The sequence below is a fragment of the Ambystoma mexicanum genome, chromosome 3p (assembly GCF_040938575.1).
Source record: "Ambystoma mexicanum isolate Mex_15411 chromosome 3p, UKY_AmexF1_1, whole genome shotgun sequence".
NCBI lineage: Eukaryota > Metazoa > Chordata > Amphibia > Caudata > Ambystomatidae > Ambystoma > Ambystoma mexicanum.
The window spans coordinates 1,228,955,522-1,228,977,928 of NC_090925.1; the positions used below are offsets into that span (position 1 = coordinate 1,228,955,522).

A 22,407-nucleotide genomic window follows, 5' to 3' on the forward strand; every position below is an offset into this window, starting at 1 on the left:
GTTCTTTCTCCAGCCTCACACTTCCAAGGCAGAGGAAAGATTCCATCGACTGTACCCAGTATGGGCCCTTAATTTCTCCATCTTATACAAGAGAGGCTAGGAAAGAAGACCAGATTTTAGTTGGTTACACTGGTACCTATGCAGGCAGGGCTGTGACCAAACAGATCCTGTCTTGGTGGATCATTCTCTGCATTTCAGAATGATATGTTATAGCTGGGAAGGATGTGCCTGAGGGTCTAGGTGCCAAGTCTACCAGAGGAGTGACTGTCTGCTTTGCCCTGCAGAGGGGAGTCCCTGTCCTGGATATCTTTGCCAGGTGGCAATATGGGTGTCTCTGCACAGATTTTGTAAGCATTACTGTGTTGATTTGTTTGTGTGCCAGGATGCCTGGTTTGGTAATAGTCCTCCAGAGTTTTCTGGTTTAGGTGGTGGTGGTCTTGCTTCATCCCTCCTCCGGAATTACCTACTGCTTTGGCGTGTCTCATGAATAAGGAATCTGTGGGAGGAAAGAATCCATTAGAAGAGCAAATTACTCTTCGCTCAGTAATGTTCTTTCTGATGGATGTTCCTCCCATGGATTCCTCATCGCCCTCTCTGCCTGCCCCTCTTTACAGGAAGCTACGAAACCATCAGTTCTGCAGTCCCCCAGCTTCAGAGTGCTAGGGAAAAAGTTTGGAGCTGAGGTCACTTGGTGCGGCGCTGCTATATATACACTGGCTCTGTTCTTTCCGGTGTGGGAAGCGTAGAGGCATCAGACGGTGCCGATGTGGAGCCACGTTGCACCCCTTGACGGCAGAAAGGTTTCACAAATAGCTGTGCTAGAATAAGGATATCATAGGTGAAGAATCTGGGCAGGAACTTTCATCAGAAAGAACAGGAAGAAACTAGGTGTAAGAAATGTGTTCATTTGGCTTTATCACTGAGCATTACCCTGTCCTCTCACCCATGGCCTTTATCTAAGAGTGCCCACCTTTTTAGATCTAAATGTTTTCTGGTGTAGTAGGGGAACAGCTTTGTCACCCACAAGCTTTTTTAACAGGTTCTCTGCTGTGATGTTTGAGGACTGACCTTTGGTGTTCAATCTTGCAAAATGTTTGAACCAGACTAGTAGAGTCAGTAAATTATTTTGATATACTGATCTTTTGTAGTTAAGCAGCATTTTCCAGTAGTTGCATTCATGAATCCTAGTTTCCACAAACGGTGCCCCACCTATGGATTTCAGGTGTTGATATTTCTGGGTGGAGTGGTTGTCCACCTGTGCAAAGCATCAGCCTGTCCTGTATTTTTATTTTACATTTGTAGAAGCACACTTAACTCATGGGCATGTAGGTGCTGGTTGCAGGAGGGAGGAGATGATCAGTGGGGAAGGGGGGCGGGTGGAAAACAGTTACATAGCACGATCTTCAGATGTTTCCTAAAGGTGTAGTAGGATGAGTCTGATTGTAGTGTGGGAGGAAGTGTGTTCCAAAGCGTGGCGGCCCTGACAGGTAAACTGAAATACCCCCCCTGCTTTGATAGCTTGAATCTGGGAATGGTGAGGCAATGGCTGTTTATGATCTGCGTCACCCTGGAGGAGCAGGTTTTCGTGAGCCTTTGGGATAAGTAAGATGGGGCAGAATTTGTAAGGCAGCGATGTGCAATGTTGATGACTTTGAAAGTAATCCTCTCTTTGACAGAGAGCCAACGGGATTTTCCTCTTGCTTCAGAGATATGGTCCTGTTTACCTAGGTCGGTGGTGCACTGCACATTGTTTTGGATAGTTTGGAGATTGTGGAGGTTTTTGGAGTATCCACAGAATAGTGCATTGCAAGTTTTGCGCCTATAATACCATGTGCAATGGTGATGCGGTTGTCACAGACAGGAAAGACTTGCAACGTTGAGTTTGGTGGCATAGGCGGCAGAAGAGGCAATGGCGTTAACCTGACACGTCATGCTGAGGGTGACATCAAGACAGAGATCTAAGGTTTTTACGACTGGGGAGATGGGGTGAATATGGCCATCGATGGAGAATGATTGGTATAATGGGTCCAATTTCGTAAGCGGTGATGTTTCCTGCTAGTAGGATTTCCGTCATAATTTTGGCAGAGGAGGTGAGATGCCATCCATGACTGGATGGTTGCGTAGACTCTGTTCAGTTTAGTACTGCTTTGGGAGTATTTGACATTGTTATGAGGATCTGAGTGTCATCAGCATAGTTGGTATGTGTGATGCCGAGTGAGTCCAGGTGGTCGAAGAGGGGCTTTGTCTAGACGCTGTAGCGGGTAGGGGAGAACCTTGAGGTTCTCCACAGGAGATGGGGTGGGGTGTAGCAGAGGCTTCACCTGAAGAGACTCTCGAGGTTTGGTTGCCCACGAAGGAGTTGATCCAACTGGTGGCTTCAGGGGAGAAGTGGGTGGAGGTGGCAAGGTGGTGACGAGGGTGGGGTGGTCGATGTGAAAGGCAGTAGATGGGGAGTGCGAGGTTACCAGAGTCCCTCCAGTCATCTAGCTGATTCTTAAGATTAATAAGGGCTCTTTCAGTGCCGTCACCTGGGTGGAAACCAGATTGTCGAGTGCTGAGGATGTGGTGGTGTTCAAGGTATAGTTGAATTTGGACATAGACAGCTCGGTCAATGATTTTGAGGAGGAATGGGATGGTGGTGATGTGGCGGTAGTTGGCGGGATCATAGGTGGTCAAGCAGAGGTTTCTGGAGAAGAGGGGAAATCCAGGAGGCAGTAGGCTGGGGTTTGAGTCCACACAAAATGCGAGTGACTTGGTTTTCTGTCATGGAGTGGAATTTGAATGTTGGGATATGAAGTGTGGCAGTGGAGGAACTTGAGGGGTTTGAAGGATGGCGAGTGGTGCTGATGTCTTGTTTAGATTTTATTTTGCATAAGGGATATTTTACCTGTTGGAGCATCTTGTACTTATCTGCACTTTGACAAGGGTTTACATGTCTTTCTAGTTTGTTCCATGGTACAACAGTCCCTCAGGGAATAAAAGTCTGAGGATAATACTGATGTTTAACAATTTTCATTCTCAGAAATTCTCCCATTGGAATTAATCTGTTTGACTAACCATTTTGGATATGCTTGTCCGCTTTTAGGATTGCTGGTAGCACTCTTTCCATAGTCCAATGCTGTGTAGTATCTTTCATGCCGAGTGTATAATTTGTAACTTCGTTTAACATTACTTTTACCTATAGACGCCAGAAGAATTGGACGATTCAGACTTTGAGACAGATGATCTCGATGTCCGGAGCAGAACAAGTGTTCAAACTGAGGATGATCAGCTCATTGGAGGACACAGTGCAAGAGTAAGGCAATATCTCCTCAACCTCTTAAGAGCCTTTCTTTTATCTTTCTTACTATGAACTGTGTTTTACTGTGAAATTGCTTATATTTCTGCAATACCGAGCAGCTCTAATGTTCTGATTATGCTTAAATATCGAATTGTTTTTATGTTGAAAACAGTTGTACAAACTGTCCAATTTCTGAATTCAAAGAGCTGAAACTTACGTTGGAAGTAAAGGCATCTTTCAACCCAGAATCATATTCGTGCAACAGCTTGACGGAGCCTCCAAAATCTGCTTTTCAGAACTGGCATTGCATTTTCAATGACTAGGAGCACATTAAATGCCAACCAGGGCTAATGTATGTCCCTCTGTGTGCCATCTGAATGCTCACAGAAGATGCTTCTGGTACATCAATGGGGTACTTGGATAAAATAAGTCTCCTACAATGTTGAATTGGGCACATCACTTTTTCCATATTGTAATAGACCACAACTGCAAAGGGACTACACCACAGATTTAATTTCCATCCTTTGTTTCTTAAACACCAAATCTTCCCCCACATGACACAGATTAATAATTTAGTGGTGAACTTCTTCCACACTATGGACCTTTTTGCTCATCTATAAATTGCACTGATCATGCATGCTCGGATTCAAAATGACAAACTTAACACGCATTTTTATTGAACACCTACTGCCGTGATCTTTAATATGATATTACAGTGAGGCGCATCAGTTTACTAGCATCCTTAGAAAATGTTGCTGTTAAGGTGATATGCCAAATCTCCTGTGGCCTCCTCTCTGCCCTCTGATGATAAAATGGCAGTTCCAATGGTAGCTCCAATGTTCCCTTTTAACGGGGGCGGAGGGACAAGGGGAAGCTAAAGCTCCTTTTCGCCTGTCCCTCTGCTGCTCTACCTCTTAGCACGTTGCTCCCCCAGGCGGATATTCTGGCTGCACCAGCTCACAGCTCCCTCAATCGGTCCCATTGTCGTGGTGAAGCTTGTCCCCGCTTTTCCAATCACTGCACTTAATGTTATTTCTCCTCTGCTGTCGTACCACTGCCGCCCTCCTGTGCTACGCTCCTCACTTGCTGGGTTTTTTCCTGCTCTGTCGCACAGCGGGTCCTCCCCTCAAGAGCTCTGCCTCAGTCTCCCCTCGCTGCTCTAGAGGCCTCCTGCTCCTCCAAAGTCCGAATCACGCCTGTGGGTCACCCAGGGCCCAATCTACAGAGATCCTCCGGACTATGCCCCCCCCCCTCCCCCCTCGAATCAGCCTGACACGTCAATTCTTTCTATATGGACCCCAGTCCTCTTGAAAGATATTTCTCAAGTAATTCCTTGAAACGGTGGGCAGGAGAGCATCAGTTTCGGTGCTCTCCTGTCAACGGCCATCTTGGAATCCCTGGGGAGAATATTTGAAACTGATTTTTATGTTAACAAAATTTATAGATGAAATGTTTAAATTGGTTTAAGTAGAATAATCAGACTACAGGGAGAGATGGATTTTAGACGATACAATGACTTCAGTTGTTTTTTAATGTAACTTTTTATGAATTTCTAAAATTGTACGCATTGTGTACATTGAACTGTGACATTTTTTCTTCTGTTTACCTTTATGGTATTTTAATGTGAAGATTATGGTCCTGGGTTTTATTTTATTTCTTGTATTTTGTTTTTCCTTCCCTTTCCGACATCAAATTGTTTTCAAGTGCTTATTTACGTTCTGTTTTGGCAAATGTTTGTAATAAACTTCATGCTTGGGGGAGGGGAGGGGGAGTGAAGAAAAGCGGCTGTTGAAAAGAGAAGTTGAAGGCTTCCTCACCTTTCATATGGAGCCTGGGGGTGGGAGGGCCAGGTGGATCAGGTAGCTGGGAATTAGAATCACCCCACTCCATCTATTAAGGCAGATCTTCAAAAGTAGAAGTCCCTAAGGATCTCGTGGATGGGCAGAGAGGCAGCTGTCAAGATGTTAACGCTCCCTAGGCTGTTCTAACTCTTCCAGACTATCCCGTTGGCGGTCCCGAATATCTTCTTTGGAGTGTTGGAGAAGACGGCAATTTTATATGGGAGGGGAAAAGGCCAAGGATCAGTCGTTCCCTGCTCATGTCCTCTAGGAAGAATGGTGCTCCCTAATTTCCAACTGTATTACGTGGCGTTGCTACTGCGGATCATGCAGGAGTGGTTTTTAGGCCACAAGGGGGGGAAGCAGTGGTGGGCTATGGACCGGGTGGGGGTGAGTCATGACCTGCGGGATGTGCTGTGGCTACCGCACCAGCACACACCAAGGCATATGTACTGGAGTGGTATTACAAGGCTGGTGTCTGACGCATGTGAAAAAGTGACAGGGAGGTACAGGACCATGACCTTCCCATCCCCATTCTCCCCTATTTTTAATAATCCAAACTTCTCACCGGGAAATGAAGGGGTGTTGTTCACGCAATGGCAAAAAGGTTACCATGGGGTGCGGGATATGTTCCAAGCTCAACCATTAGACCATTTACTGAGTGCAAGCAATGTTTCTGGGTGGGTGAAAACGAGAGGATGCGGTACTTTCAAATACAGCAATGGCTCCAAAACCCAGAGGTCAAAGTAGCGGCTACCTGCTGAAAGGGTGGGCCTTCTATCGAAAGTAAAAAATCCTGGATGAGGCCACACCCTGGGCAACATGACCCTATATGGAACGCTGGAAGTGAACTATCGGGAGGGATATGAGCAGGGACGACTAGGAGAGACTATGGAGGCTAATACCAAAGATGGTCAAGGTGCCCCAATTGCAGGAGTGCTGGTACAAACTGTTTAGGTGACACTATACCCAGGCTTGCTTCCACAAGATCTTCCCTGGGCCTCACAGGTTTGCTGGAGAGGGTGTGGGGAGGCAGACACTTGGTCCCACGTTTGGAGAGGCCCCAAAATCGAGCCATTCTGGGGGGAGGTGCAGGAGTTACAGTTTCAGGTATTTGGGGTAGGGGAAAGGGTGCCTCTAGAGAAGATGGTGTTGGGAATGGACGAGGAGGCTGGACTCAAAGGTTGAAGGAAGGCTTGAACGGTGCCTACATTGTCAGCAATGTTACTCATAGCATAGCAGTGGAAGGGAGAGGCTGTCCCCACACTCCAAGACTGGCTCCGTAAGGTTTGGGACTTTGTGGCGCTAGAATGTGCAACTTACGCAATGAACAATTTAACACATTTTGCCTAAAACAAGTCTGTCGGGCCCGATAATGCCGCCAATGCTTAAAACTTTTGAATTTATACTAGTTGCAATGCTACGACCATGGCGAACATCTGATGGACGCTGAATATAACTTTGTAGAACGGTTTGGCACTAGTAAAGTAACTCATATAATTTGTGGAGGGGCCTTAAGCTACTCAACGATAAGTAAGAGCACTCAATAACTATTTCAGAATGCACTAAGCAATTCAGGGAAAGCAAACGCCAATTACACTTTAGGAAAGACACAATGTATTTCAAGATGAGTATTTGACCTATTAATACACAACTATCTGCTACCTAATAGCTAGGATTACCCAGTTTACTTTTAAGAAGTGTATAATACAGTTTGTAAGGTAAGTATGAACTTTATTAAACTATTTTAGAATAGCACCAAAGCAATTCAGGGAAACACAGCCCAACGTTAGTTTAGAAGAGCAGCAGCTGTTAGTTGAGTAAGACCTATATACTTTAAGAGGGGCTACACGCAACTCAAAGACCAATATTAACTCAGACTGTTTTAGCTCTGTATAAAGCACATCAGGGTAAGCTCAACCCACTGGTACACTAAGACGCAGTGTATTTCAAGGTAGATAAACCCTATTGGTAAGCTTTTAAACTGATGGAGTTAACCTAAGAGTAATGCAACAGTACAATACTTACTTTTAGAAGGAGGGACACCATTCAAAGTTAGTAAAGCAACTTGTATACTTGTGCATGGGACTGCTTACATAGTAGTGGTTTGTGTCCATAATTGTTACAGGAAAATGACAGTAGTGACAGATCCACTGTTTAACTACTAGTGGCTTGCAATGATGCTGGTTACAGTAAAATGACTAGTATACTTATTAAAGGAACATCCACCTGCTTAAAGAGGAGTATAAACCACAAGACTGTTTTAGATCTGTATAAAGCAGATCTGGGAAAGCAAAACCCAAAGGTACGCTTTAAGAAAGACCCAATGTATTTCAAGGTAGGTAAACCCTATAGGTAAGCTTTTACACTCATTCAGTTCAGAGTAATAAAACAGTACCAATACTTATTACTTTTCAGGGGGGGGGGCACCGTTCAAAGTAAGTTAAACAACTTGTATACTTTTTAGAGGGGCAGAGTGCAAGTTTAAATGTAAGGCCACTGTACCTTATTCTCCTCCAGAGATGGTTACTACACCAAGTCATTTACAAGTAAGTACTTCTACACTTATACTTTTCAAGACCAAAGCCTTATCTTTTGTAGTCCTTCCTTATTCTAAGCATGAGTGATCTTCGAGGCAGAACAGGGACACTAGTGGTCTAGGAGCCAGCTATAGGCAGGTCAGGATACGGTTCAGCTGTAGGAGAGTCAGAGTTCCTCTCAACCCCACAAATCGTCCCCTCAGCCTCACAGGATTTACACACGACTTAAGGTAAGTATTACCCAAGCCAGCACAGAATCTTGGGTGAAAAGAACTTTGGAGTAGATGCCTTCAGGATGCAGCGGGATAGGACCCAGTCCCTGGATTCTTGGTCTGCAAGGGAAGGAACTGGACACTGGATGGGAACTTGCAGCAGCAGTCGTCGGAGGAGGCTTTGAACAAAAGTTTCTTCAGATTCTCACGGCTCTGTGGATTTGGTGCATTTTTTCAGCAGCCAGATGAAGAATGAATATCACCGGTCAGATTGTCTTCGCTAATCCGGTCCTGCGCTCTGGTGAGGGGCCTTTAAGGATTCAAATCATGTCTCTGGAGATCCAGCAGGAGTCCACCAAAGTTTTGGATGGATTTGCACTATGGAAGTCACGTCCATGCACTGCACTTAGTCTTGAGGTCCAAGGGTATTGGCGGTTTGCGGTCAGCAAGGTCACAGCACGTTGTGGGATGGCTCAAAATGAAGCTCATCTTGAGACTAGTGGATGTCACCAGCCTCTGGGTAGGAGTTGCCGCCTTCGGGACCCCCAGTTCGATTGGAAGGCAAGGTCTGGTAACACAGCAGGCTCTCCGGTCACTGGAAATCGCTACAGACGTCTTTCCTTCATCTTCCTCTTTGGATTCAGCTCCAGTGGTCGACTTGTTTTCAGCTTCCATGATCACACTGTCATAGAGCAAAACCTCTGCAAACTCTTCCTGCAGTTTAAAGAAAGAGGTGGTCTGGCTGTCCAATCAGGACAGCCAGCCCCCCCCTCACCCCTCATTGGGACTAGCTTCCTTTCAGGCAAGGTGAAAGACAAGGGTGCTGCAGAGTTTTGGACTCCTCCCTTGCTTCCTGCCTTCTCAGACACTCTAGTGCCCTGGCAGGGAATACAAAGGCTTCCCACCAAAGACAAAACTTCCACTGAGGTGGTTCAAGTCTAGAATGGCAGGGGAAGACCTCAGAAACAACAAGCAAATGAGAAATGGTGAAAAAAGGAGCCCATGGTTAATGTCCTACTGGTAATAAGACTTTAGTAAACTATCCCAATAGTTTGTAGATCTCCAACTCTTAGTATTAGTCTGTACTAACTCAGGAACTTCGTAGAGTGGCAGAGCAGTCAGGCTTATCTTAATGATTGTGAGCTGTGGGGTAGTACACTGAACCTTATGTAGGCATGCACACCAAAGAAACTTTCACTTAAAATTCATATAAAGTTGTATTTCCCTGTCGTCCTGGTGCTCTCTCCTTCCCAATCCGCAGGCAGGCCGGAAAAGCTGGATGAAAAAAAATAGCTGCCACTAGAGTTTTAGAAGGGGAAGGGCCTGCATCGCGCGTGTGTCCCTCCGTGCGCCTGGCCCACAATTTACCCTCACGTCACCAACAGTCTACACCCAGTTCCTGTTTTTCCACCTACTTGGCGGGTCGGAATCCTTTGCTGCTCTGCGACTCCCTTTTCGGGGCGTTCCTTAGGCTGTCCATCCCTTTTTCCCTAGTGATTGGTGGTTTATTTTATTTATTCAATTTGTGGTACCTCCCGCTGAGCATCATACACAAGAAGTTGGATGAGCTCATCCAGCTAAGTCTGGCGCTCTCGACGTGAGCTCTTGTGGAGCTTATTCATTTGGTTAGATATACTATTGATACAAAACTTTACGAAGATTCTCACCCAACTGTGGACATCAACCCTTAGGTGTAAATGAACGCAAAGTAGAATTAGAAAAAACTCTCAGACCTAGTCTCAAAAATAGTTCTTGAGTCGTTAGTTTCGGAAAGTGCTAGGTATTCATCAAACGGGAAGCTGATTTGTTCAATATTTGTATGGTTGTTTTAATGCCAATGCATTTCAGAGCGAATCTCCTTCAGGGCGTTAACTGAGCATGCCATATGCGAAAGGCTTCAAGCAGGGCATCCGTTACCGGAATCCTTATTCAGCAACCGATCCCCACCATGCCTGCTTCCACTGTCTGGGTATACATCACCCTGTGAGTACCTGCATAATTTGCTCTCCAATTCACCCGAGGTCTCCGTGAACTCGTCTTCTCTCCATGTCCGAGCTGAGCCTGGTACCGAAGGTGACCGAAAACTTTGTTCAGAACAGGAGGGAGGCAGATATCAGTATGAGGGGGACTATACCTTTAGGTGAGGTATTAGTTTTGGCACCAGCTGTCTGTACTCAAGGGAAGGCTGCCTCCTCAGTTTCATAGTCTTCAAAGGACCGTTCAAGGGGAAACCCCCGGCCTATTCACCTGAAATTACCTCTGGGTGGGAAAGCACTAGTACCTCCAGGTGGGAAAGGGCCACGGAAGACCCACCCGGTATCAGAAGAATGATTTTCTCCGGACAAGATAACGGAACCAGCAAAACCCTCTATTGCCTCAGTACACTGAACAGACAAGGACGTGCAAAGAGGCTTGTGCCTCCAGTGTTTTGGTCAGCAGAAGGAGTCAAGAAGGCCAGTCTGGCCTTCCAGCAATAGAAAACCAAAACTTTGTCTATGCCGTATCCACTGCCTGCAACCAGTATGGCCAGATGAGGGCCTGGAAAAGTGGCAATGGTGCACAACTGAGAAATTCTCCAGCAGGTAAGTAAACCTGCTTCTTCTGATTATCCAGCAATAAGACAGTGAGCAGGTACTGGGAGTAGCACTACCCTGAACGACTAGCGAAAGCCATCACACCAATCACAGAAGGGGGGGGGCTTACAGAAAAACTTGGCTGACCCTTCTGGTTGGCCCTTAGAAATGCCACTCAGCCCAGGCAACCCCCTCAGGATGTGAGGCAGAGCTCACCAACTTATTCTGGTAAAATGCAATTTAGAGGCTGTCATGTGGGCTTGCAAAGAGTCCACCGAGGCAGAAACTGCCATGTTAAGGCTACCTCTTGGGTCCCTAGAGCAGTGGAAGCCCTGAAATACCAAGTGGACGAGCAATGTACTTAACAAAAAGAAATACATTGGTACCCAATATACCTTTTTGGAAGTCATTGGGATACCAATGTGGTGAATTCTTGAGTCCACGGTGAAGCCAAAACGAAAGTACTGCAGCCACAAGCTTATGCCCTAAAATCAATGCAAGATGATAGAATCACACAATGCACAATTGGGGTGCCACAGAGACTGGGACCGTATGAGTGACCCAGGGCCATAAGGGTTGCAATGGCAGATGGACTGTTAGGCAAAGTTTGTATGCAGTACCTTCTGGGAACACTACACACAATTATGACTACAGAAGTAAGCAAACCAAGCTTTGGAATAAGTCCGTACTACACAGTTTTGGTAGCATGTTGAGCAGCCAGGCTTATCTCAAGAGGGGAGTTGTGAGCTGTAGTGGAGTTACACAAAGATTCACAGTTGCAGGTATTCAAATAAACTTACACTCAAGGTTCTTTGCATAAACAATTAATAATTTATCAGTCGGTTATAAAGCCCTTTTTCAGAAGGGAGCAATAGACTAGTAACACAAATATACTTCAATACTGTATACTCTTTAAAAAAAAAAGTAGGTAAACGGCAAAAGTTATTAGAACACAAGAAATGCAAATAATCTTAGACAGTGCAAATATTTTGAGTTCACCAAGAGTCAATTCAATAGTCTAGGCCAAAATCAATGGGCTAAAGTCTTGGATAGTATAAAGCGGTTCTGGTAAGTAAACGGAAGTGTCTTGGTACAAGTTCTCAGAAGTAGTTTGTAAATAGAAAATCATATGTTGGGTCACAAGCTGATTGGGCCTGCGAGTTGCAAAAGTTTCAAGCACTTTCACTGTGAGCGGTAAGTTGTCTCAGTCTTGTTTTACAGTACCTTACAATGAAGAAAAAGATGCAGCTGATGACTTCTGTTCCTGGCAGTTCCTGCAGATCTCGCTGTTCCTGGGCCTCAGTCGTGGGGACAAGAGGGAGGACGTCAGGGAACTCCTGCACTGGGACTGGTCAAAACTTCAATTTCAGTGGCTGTTTCGCGTTTCAGCTACTGCACTGGTAAGAACGCTAGTCCTGGCTGTCAAGGTAAACTGTCCTTGCTTCTGAGGTCCCACACACAGCTGAGGAGGAGGGGGAGGGGGGGTGTCAGGCTCGGTCGGTCCGACTTCGTGGGAGTCCGGAGGATCTTCCAAACTGTTTCGGCCATCTTACAAGTAACGCATACAATCTGGTGTCCCTCTCCCTGGCTCTATGGTTTCCTGCAGCACTTTGAGGAAATGCAACCAGCTCCGAGATGGGTGTCCAGGTGGCACCCATTGATTGGTCCTACCAACCCAAAAGGAGAAGTCGTCCTTTGCAGAGCCTCTCCGTCGATGCGAATTTGCCGATTCGGACCTGCAGCAGGGCTTCACCGGGCAAACCAACGGTCCAGGAGTTGCAGCATTCCTCTTCAAGCTCTACTTCGGTTCCTTCGTCCAGTGGTCGACTCTGCCTTCCAAGCCAAGAGAGACTCTCCTTTTATTCAGTTCTCTTCCATTCATTCCAGCCTAGCTGCCACTCACCCAGTACGGTGGCTGTCCTTGCCGGACAGTCAGCCAGCCAATCTTCACAGAGTGTATTTGGGTCTCCTAGGAGACTAAGCCCAGGGGGTTTCGGGCACCTCCCACACTTCCTGCCGACCCCAGACACTCTGGAGCCAGAGGCGAGTTTAACTCCTGAAGCCAGGCAAAGGCAAATGAACAAAGAGACCAAACCTGGTTTGGCGCGCAGAGAAAAACTCTAGAAGGACCTTTCCACAAAGACATGGCGAAAAAAGACCGGGAACCATTTTAGCAACAATGGCTGGGCGTCATCTTGAAAAACGAATAGTTTGCGGTCTGGAAAAATCATGGTAGTTTGTTGTAAAGCCACTGGCACCCGCCGTTCTGAGAGGAAAGGGTAACATTTGACTGTTACGTGAGTAACTAGACCTAGGGGATACTAAGTAATCCCTCCAGCACTCCATTGTAAGATAGGGTGTGCTGGGTCTAGAAATGTACAGTGCTAAGTGAAGTCCATTTCACTCCACTGTTCTGGGAAACAGTAGTTGATCTCAGAGAAGGTATTTAAACCTTGGAAAATCTGAAAGACTTCCCTGTGCCACTGCACTGAAGGTGCTTTGTGACATAATTGTAAAAGATGATGCCCATGGAGTTGGTTAGACTCCCTGTCCAAGAAAACACAGAGGTAAAAAACATGTCAAAATACATGAGAGAGTTAAAAAAGTCACATTCTCTCCAGGTAAAAAAATCAAGTCCTCAAAATCCAGCAAAGTTGCTGGGGGGGTCTTGAAGGTAGAGGGAATTAGCACATTTTTGAGAATTCTCCCCAACAGGGACTTCAGTAGAAATCCCTCTTGCCACCAAAGGAGAAAAAAGCCAATACTTGTGGGGCTCTACAAAGTGGTTCTAGAATCCCCAAAATACGAAGTGTCTTAAACCTCATAACATATGTGCTTCATTGTCTGTGGTGTTGACTGCCTTTCCAAACAATTACTATTTGTTTAATAAAACTAGAGATTGACATCCCTAGATAATTTATAAATGTTAAAAGTACCTGTTCAAGTACTATACTTGGTAGTATCTTCACTTGCAACCTTCTGTCTGAACCTGTTCCATTTACTGTTTTCCATAAATGCTGTCAATTAAGCAGTATTTCATTCATGCCAAAATATCCACACGCAGGGGAATGATACCAGTGTATGAATGTATTTGGTGTATATTGCTAGACGCCAGCGAAGGCTCTCCTTTGTGTGTGGGCTTGGATGTTGCTGGGCAGATTCGGGGAGGCTGGCAGTCCTCTATTGGACAACCACCTCTACGTGTGTATGTTGCAAGTGTCCTTATTGGAGGGATAGGGTCGTCCCTCAGCCCAGATGCTGAATATAAGGAGACGAGTTTGACCCAGGAGTCAAGTAGACCACTGGAGCAGAAGACTGAAGGATGCCAGACAACTGCTGCAGAAACGAGCATTGTCTCGGCCAATACCACTACATTGCAAACCTCGGCCTTCTAATCAACAGGCAAGACCTCTTCGAGGTGCCTTCTTCCCCCTGACTGTTGGGACCAACCAATCATCTGCCCTGCTCTCAAGGTACATTGCCTATTTTTGCATATCTGAGCGTGCATCTTTGCTTCTGTGCAAATCCCAGATATAGCTGTATTTTGATGCTCCGACTTCTGGCTGTCAATCCACTGGAACTCTTTGTGGGAACCCTCAAGACACTGCTGGGATACTGGAAATCGGCTGTGCTGCAACCCAAAATGAAATGAGCATGCTGGAAGACTGAAGCCCTGCCGCTGAGTTGCCAAGTGCCTCCTGATGCAGTCCAGGGTCATTACAGGACATGCATCAGGTAAGATCTCTTTGAGCGTCTTTCCTCCATCGTGGGGCTGAATTTGGATGTCCCCCTTGCAGTCTGAGGTCTCGAGCCGATCCTAGAGTCAACCTGCGTTACTCGCCCTTGTACCCACGACCCAATGACCCTGCATTACGACAATAGTAAGGCATGTCTTAACCAGCGATTTACTTTTGCCTTGGACTGCTATAACCTCACCTCTCTCAAGAATGCGCCCTCATTGGGTGCCAAGTCCTGCTTACCTTAGTGCTATCGCCAAAGATGCTAGTGTCTTGGTCAGTATCTCTGGGGGTCATCGTTTCACAACCCAGGTATGGTAGCTGCTCCTCCTTTCGGGGAAACCGATTTAAGACCCTGAAGTCCCTATTTCACATGTTGCATTTGCCCTGCACTAACCTCAGCTCTTTTTCTACATTAGATGAGTAGGCCCTGCTGGTCTACATGCCTCCTCCGCAGGGACTTTTTGGGACACCTAAAAGACCGCCAGAAAGTTGGTTCAGGCTAGGACTGACTCTGAAGTTTTAGTATAGTGGGGCTTGGCGCCTTATATTAAATGGCCTATGTATTGATGCACGATTCTCATCTGTTCTCCATACTTCGGTGAATGCATTTAAAGAAAGCCTGTAACCCATACTATGTTACCCAACTGTGAGTTGTATGTCTGTACTAGCGTATATTTACTTTGAAATGTTTAAAATGTGCATCAGTGTACCTTTTTAATACCGCGTTTTATATCGTATCTATGTGGGTCTCTTCGTTAGCAATTCTGCTAAGTGTTAACTTCTACAAAACAGTGCCCCCTTTCTCCTTAGCTCAGCCTTGCTGCTTGGTCAGCACAGCTTAAGTTTGTGGCTTTGCTCAATGGGGTGTTGAATGTCCTTGCTAGCCTTAGGTTGGCTTTACCCGGTCCTACCCAAGGTAGTGACTTTGAAAACCCCTACTTTATATCTTTTGAGAGAACGACATTACTTTGTTTGGCAAGCTTTCGTTTTCACTGACCTAGGTTAATGGGTGATATTATTGCACGTGTGCCAGTGTAATTTTCCGAATGTGTTGCAGTTTGTAAAGGAGTATTTAGGACGAGAACACTGCACACATTAATTTACACGCCTGCATGTTTTACTCAAATCCACATGTGTTCCTTCTGCTGGTCTCTAGCACAGCGAGATTTCAAGCACTCTCAACATGTTTGCAGCTGCCGCTGTCATTTAAATTAGATGCGACTCCTCATATCGTTTTTTCGATCCGTGGTTAGTAAAACATTTTCCTGCATCGGTTTAACAGTCCTAGAGTGAATCTACCCGTTTCTGCAGTACACATGTTCCGTATATTTTGGCAATGTAGGACCATTTTCCATTCGGTTTTTCCCCTTGTAGGCTATAGGTTCCCATTTTTAAAAAAAAAATAACATTGCTTTAATTGTGAATTAAGGTAACTTGGATTTGTTTCTTTTGGGGTGAAATAGATTTTGCGCTACTTTGTCTTTCATACAAGCTCACAGGCATTGCTGTGTTTAGATGTATGAATATTATTCAATATTAATATTTTCCACAGATCCCCTCCCCCCACACTCCGCAAGCTTTTCTGAGTAAGTGCTTATTTCCATTAGGGTGTAAATTGAATAACTGTTGATCTTTGGGACCGGTCTACTACATGTCGTCACAAGAAGACCATTCTATATTTGCTATCCGTGAAGAATGTAGCCCTGAAAAGTTACTGCTAATCTTTCTTAACCTTTTTGTTTTAAATTGAACTTTTGACTGTGGTGGAAATGAATCCGTAGCATTATCTGTAATCCTATTTTTATGATTTTTTTTTTTTTTAGGCCATTATGGCGCAACTCCCGCAAGAGCAGAAAGCCAAAATTGCTGAACAGGTTGCCAGCTTCCAGGAAGAAAAGAGTAAGCTTGATGCTGAAGTGTCCAAATGGGATGACAATGGCAATGACATCATTGTCCTGGCAAAACAAATGTGCATGATCATGATGGAAATGACCGACTTCACCAGGTGAGACTTTGGTGGTTCAACTATAAATGAACCATTAACTACTTTCTTTACTAGTGTTGCAGGAGTTTTATGCACGTGATTTCAGTAGCCTGTGTAGTGTGATTTCCATTTGTGTTTGTGTGTAATCTAGATTCTGTTCCTTAGCTTTCCTTTGTAATAATCTCTTAAGTATTGTATGTTTGACTTTTGTAGGGGTAAAGGACCACTTAAGAATACATCTGATGTGATTAGTGCAGCCAAGAAAATTGCAGAGGCAGGATCACGGATGGACAAGCTTGGCCGTACTATTGCTGACTATGTAAGTCTTCCTCTTCCCCGTACCCCTTCCAAGTACAAGGAGGTAGAATACCATTTCTTTTTCATTCAATTCAGCAACAAATTCGGGAAGAATTTGGCAAAGGTTATTGTTGGGGAGAATTTTCATTTCTGTGCCAATTCCCTAACCTGAGAGACCCCAGCTCTTTTGCTGGACTTGGGGCTTTTTAATTTTAACTCCCGAGTGTGTGTACTTTTCTCTCACGCTCATGTATTTTTTCTGACTAGGATTTTTGGGTTTCTTACTGTTTAATGGTGTCTGGTAAACTCCATAGGCATCTCCTGTTTGCACTGACATATAGCACCTTTTGTGCAGTGCCACTGAGAAGTCCCTTGGACTTCTCTTAATGTTGAACTACATTTTCTTGGAAAAACTACTGTTCCCAAGAATAGTAAGACGACTCATGTTACCTTTTCTTTTGTGGGTCCAACACACACCACCCTATGTGGAGTGCTGGGGTGTTACATAGTAACTCCTTTATCCCACTTTGCATGTAACATTCTGTTACACTAACTTGAATTGCTGGTGGCAGTGTTTTTTTTTTTTTTTTTTTACTGCTTTGTACCATCTATATGCAGGCCGATTCTTCAGCTGCAGTAAAGCACCCAAGGAAGACCATTTTCCCAAAATGGCCCCTGTCTACTTTTTTTGCTATTTCATGTCTGTTAGTTCCTGCTGGGCTTTTACTTTGTTTGAATCAGGTTTGATTCCTTTGTGCATTTTGCCTTTGGCGGTCTTCAGCCCTGAAGCTCGCCCTGGCTCCAGTGTGTCTTGAAAGGCAGGTAGTGAGGGTGGGTCCCGAAACTTCCCTGTCCTGTCACTAGGGGTGCCTGAGTGAAACCAGTTCTGATTGGCTGGCTGTCCATTCAGGAGGACCGTCACCCTGCTGGGTGATTGACAACCTAGTACTGTGAGTGAATGGGAACTTGCTTAAAAGGTGAGGTTGTTGGGCCTAGAGGCAGAGTCGACCACTGGAGGACAACATCCGATGAAGACATGAATAGAGCCCAGCAGCACCCTCCTGGACCGCAAAGGGCCCGTTGAAGCCCTGCAGCTGTGCTGGCCCAGTTTTCATTTATACTGGGAAGACCTGTACAGGACGACTTACTCCCTTGGGCTGGTGGGGCCTTCTAGCCTTGAGACCAGCTTAATTTTGGCATAAACCCCGACTTGCTCTGACTTTCCAAGGCTACAGAATCTCAATGCCTGGGGACCCCTGACCATCATCGAGTGCATTTTCTTCGGAAGTGCAAATCCGGCCAAAACTTCGTGGGCATCCAGAGAACCCTACAGAAGCAGGAAATCTTCATCCAGAGTCCCCTCACTGGAGTCCAGGACCGAGGTAACGTCTAACTGGAACTGTTCGTTCACCTTTGGTGCTGAGAAAAAGGCACCAAAACCACAAAAGGCAGCTGAATCGAGGAGAATCCATTGCTACAGAGCCCCTTTCTCGAGTGCTGCCACAGAAGCCCTGCCGGATGTCCTCCCTTTAGTCACCACGACCAAGGACCAGGAACAAGGGTCTGCTACACTGCAACAGGAAGGCGTCCAGCTGGAACGAATTCTTCAGTTCACAGGTACTGTGGGTCTTGGGTACATCTACCTTTTGCCAATTGTGGTGCTTCCTAGCTTCTGGAGTACTATTTTACCCTCTTTTGAGTTGACCTCAACTCGCTTGCACTGGCCTTTCAGCTTGTGCTTCTTCAAGGTTGCTCCTATTGAGCCTATGAATTTCTGTTTGAACTACTGACTTTTCTTAAACATTTTCTAAAAAAAAGAGCATCAGAACATTGAACTATCCCATTGACTTTGGCTGTCCTGGCTCCGTAAAGGCCCCCTTTTGAACCGATTTGCTTTGGCAGTGCTTGTTCCCTTACAGGTTTTAATTGTTGAACACTATTATTGCTGGGATAAGACTGCCTAGATCCCTCTGGGAGAGTAACTTTTTTTCAAAGTACAACGTATGTTCTGATCTAACTAACTTTTCCTTCCTTATAACTTGTATTGCTATGATGATCACAAATAAGTGTCAACACTGACATCAAATGACATCACTCAATGTGCTGGAATATGTATAGCATATGAAAAGTTACTCAACTGCTTTATTGCTCTTGAATTGAATCCTAACTTTGGGATTAATGTTACTAGTAGTTGCTGCTTTCGAAAGATTGTCTAATTATCCGTGTGTATATATAAATAAATATGTATACTATAACTTTAAGTGTGTAAGTGTTCTCTTGGATACCCTATTATTGCTGTGATACAAGTTATTTGCCTCCCTTTGGGAGATTGTAATTGTTTTACGTTGTGGAAAGTATATTGTAAATCTGATTCTAACCTTTCCTTCCTTTAAAAACTTAATGAATATCATTAAGAGCCTAACACCATTTAGATGCAAAGGCGACATTTGTTTGCCCGGCAACCCTGGTAAAAGAATGTGCAGCAGAATTTGCACCTTTTCTCACTAGCCTTATCAACAGCTCATTTGCTACTAATACAGTACCGAAAGACCTAAAAACAGCTTGGGTTCTACCCTTAATCAAAAAACCTACATTAGACCCCAACATCCCCACCAACCTCCGTCCCATCACTACTGTACCGTTCTTACTAAAAAATACTCGATCATGCAGCTTACTTGCAGATCCAAAAACACTTGGAAGACAACGGGTTTCAGACTAGGTCATGGCACAGAGAGCGCACTACTGGACTCAAACACCAATGGATCAAAACAAAGACAAAGGGGAACTGTGCATCCTCCATCCTTTTTAGATCTCTCCCAGCCTTTGATCTGGTCAACCACGACATTCTCTGCCAACACCTTGAGACTGCTTCCCAATTCTCATCAGAATCCATCAAATGGATCAAATCATTTCTTACTAATCGGACTATGAGGGTTTTTTCTGACAACTCGTCAGCCCCCCCGTCCCTGTGACCTGCAGCGTACCGCAAGGCTCTTGCATGTCACCCACATTTTGTAGTGCCTTTTACTAAGCTCCTATTTGACAAACTAGACAATATTGGTATCACATACACATTATGCTGATGATAGGCAAATACTCATAACGATGACTGGATGTTATTACACCGATTCCAAAAACTTAAACAAAATATACCTAGCTATCCAGGCTTGGATGGCGCTTAACAAATTGTGTCTCAACGACGACAAGACCAAGTTAATCCTCATTGGAAATAAAGCTAAACTTAGCAACCTCCCCACAGGCATATAAATCATTCAACATGATGACAATACTATTAGTCGCCAATGAAATAAAAACATTGGGGGTGTAAATCGACTCGTCACTTACTTTGAATAGACAGGTCAACGCTGTTGTCTCCTCGGCGGCCTATACTGCCAAATTGATAAGAGCCAGCAGACCGTTCCTCTCCACTGAAATTTCTATCACCCTGGCCAGAGCCCTGATATTATTTAGGATCGACTACTACAACTCACTACTTGCAGGAACTAGCACAAGGATTATCAAAAAATTACAGATAGCACAAAACAACGCTATCAGAGCTGCTTTAAACATTCCTAGACACAAACACATCTCTACCATCAGGAGGAACATCATTGGCTTCCCGTCCATGACAGAATCAAGTTTAAAATCCTCATACTTACTCACAAATGTATTGCAAACAAGGCACCTATATACCTCAGCAACCTCCTCCGCAAAGCCCAAGCCAACAGACCTACCTGCTCCCCTTACACCAATCTGCTTATCACCCCCAAGTACAGAAGACCGAAGGATCAAGTTTTCCTACTTTAGCTCCTAAAATGTGGAACGCCCTCCCGACTCACCTGAGGAATGACACCTCATTCTGGTCATTTGGAAAAAAACTAAAAACCTTACTCTTCAGGACAGACCCTCCACATTAGTCACTTAGGCCCTGGATCAATGACTGCACCTATTGTGCAGACAAATGTAAATTTGTTGTAATGTGTAAACTTGTAACTATGTATTGATGCCACTAAGTTTCATAAACCTGTAACCCTCTTCTTAAGTCTGTATCAGCGCCAAGTTGCTTTTGGGCTTTGCGCTCTTTATAAATAAATGACTGAATTGGTAACTGAAAAGAAGTGCAACCCTGACCTTAACTGAAGTCTCATCCGTGTGCTGGAATATGTGTTAGCATAAAGTAGTTACCAACTGTTATTGTCCTTTACAAACTAAATCCAAACTTTGATTGAATGTTACTAGTGGATAACCACTTTTAAAGAATGGTTATTTAATCCTTGTGTATATATTAAATATATATTTATATATAACTTTAAGTTTGTTACTTGGCTACTTGTACTTACTGATTTCAGTTGTACAGCTCTACAGCTCACATTACCCCTCTTAAGATGAGCCTGGCTGCTCAGTCACACAACCAACTTGGGTAGTACAGGCCTATATTAAAAGGTGGGTTACCTAATACCAAGCAGATAGGTCTTGTGTAGTCGTCACAAGTTGGACTGCACCAATTCTTAACAGCACACAATGGCATTCCAAATCATGAAATGTGTTTTTGTAAGGTGTCATTGGACCACGTTAAAATGTGCTTTAGGAGTCGTACAAGGCATTAAAGGCACTATGGGAGCTGAGCATATGCCAAGCCTAGGGCTAACTCGTGAGATCAGGGGCGCAAAAAAAGTACCTTGGTAAGGCCCGCCCCTATTTGGACTTACTTATCTACGCTTAGCTACCACCTTCACTGATGGGAATAGGACGAAATGTCCGAATAAAAATTGTTTGAACTTTTCGTGGTATGCTTTTTCGGTCTTTTGGTGGGGTCGGTATGAAAGTTTTTTTTTTTTTTTTTTTTTTTTGTTTTTTTTTTTTTTAAAAAGGCTGCGTGGGGCTAGTGGTGTGTCCCCCGCAACACCCCGCTCACTACACAGTATAGTGAGCGGGGGTTGTGGGATAAACCCCTGCATGTTCGCATGGGAAATGTACGAACATTTTGTGTTGGTGAATTTCCCATGCAAACATTTCCGTCACGGCAAATGCAGCCGCAAGCAGATCACGGAGATCCAACTGATGTACCATGTATGTTGTGAACTGTATCGTGTTAAAAACCAAGCAATGCTATTGGTTTGCCAATTATGTTTGCTTATTAAGATCAATAAAAATTGTTACATTACAAAAAGGTGTATTCAAACCCAGGGAAGACCTAGAAAGGTTTTATGGTGCATTAAAATGTAAGGCAGATGTTGGGAAAGAATGTTTTTGCGGCTTTCCCTCCATAAACATCAAAGGGACACCCCCCTTTTGTACAGCTCCTTGTACGATTCCTAAAGCACATTTTAACGTGGTCTAATGACACCTTACAAAAACACATTTCATGATTAGGAATGCCATTGTGTGCTGTTAGGTTAGAATTGGTGCAGTCCAACTTGTGACGACCACACAAGACCTATCTGCTTGGTATTAGGTAACCCACCTTTTAATATAAGCCTTTACTACCCAAGTTGGTTGTGTGACTGAGCAGCCAGGCTCATTTTAAGAGGGGTAATGTGAGCTGTAGAGCTGTACAATTGAAATCAGTAAGTACAAGTAGCCAAGTAACACCAACTTGGTTATATATAAATATGTATTTAATATATACACAAGGTTTAAATAACCATTCTTTAAAAGTGGTTATCCACTAGTAACATGCAATCAAAGTTTGGATTTAGTTTGTAAAGGACAATAACAGTTGGTAACTACTTTATGCTAACACATTCCAGCACACGGATGCAACTTCAGTTAAGGTCAGGCTTGCACTTCTTTTCAGTTACCAATTCATTCATTTATTTATTTCTTTATAAAGAGCGCAAAGCCCAAAAGGCAACTAGGTGCTGATACAGACTTAAGAAGATGGTAACAGGTTTAAGGAACTTAGTGGCATCATTACATAGTTACAAGTTTACACATTACAAC

The 22,407-nt window shown here is 44.4% G+C and overlaps 1 protein-coding gene across 1 annotated transcript in view; it reads left to right on the forward strand.

The window, feature by feature from the left end:
* Positions 1 to 22,407, forward strand: part of CTNNA1 (catenin alpha 1) — a 505,233-nt gene that overhangs the window by 432,587 nt on the left and 50,239 nt on the right. Inside the window, exons 14-16 of the mRNA XM_069652692.1 lie at positions 3,185 to 3,295; positions 16,007 to 16,188; positions 16,381 to 16,486. Of these exons, the coding sequence (XP_069508793.1) occupies positions 3,185 to 3,295; positions 16,007 to 16,188; positions 16,381 to 16,486 (399 nt within the window). The remainder of the gene's footprint in view (positions 1 to 3,184; positions 3,296 to 16,006; positions 16,189 to 16,380; positions 16,487 to 22,407) is intronic.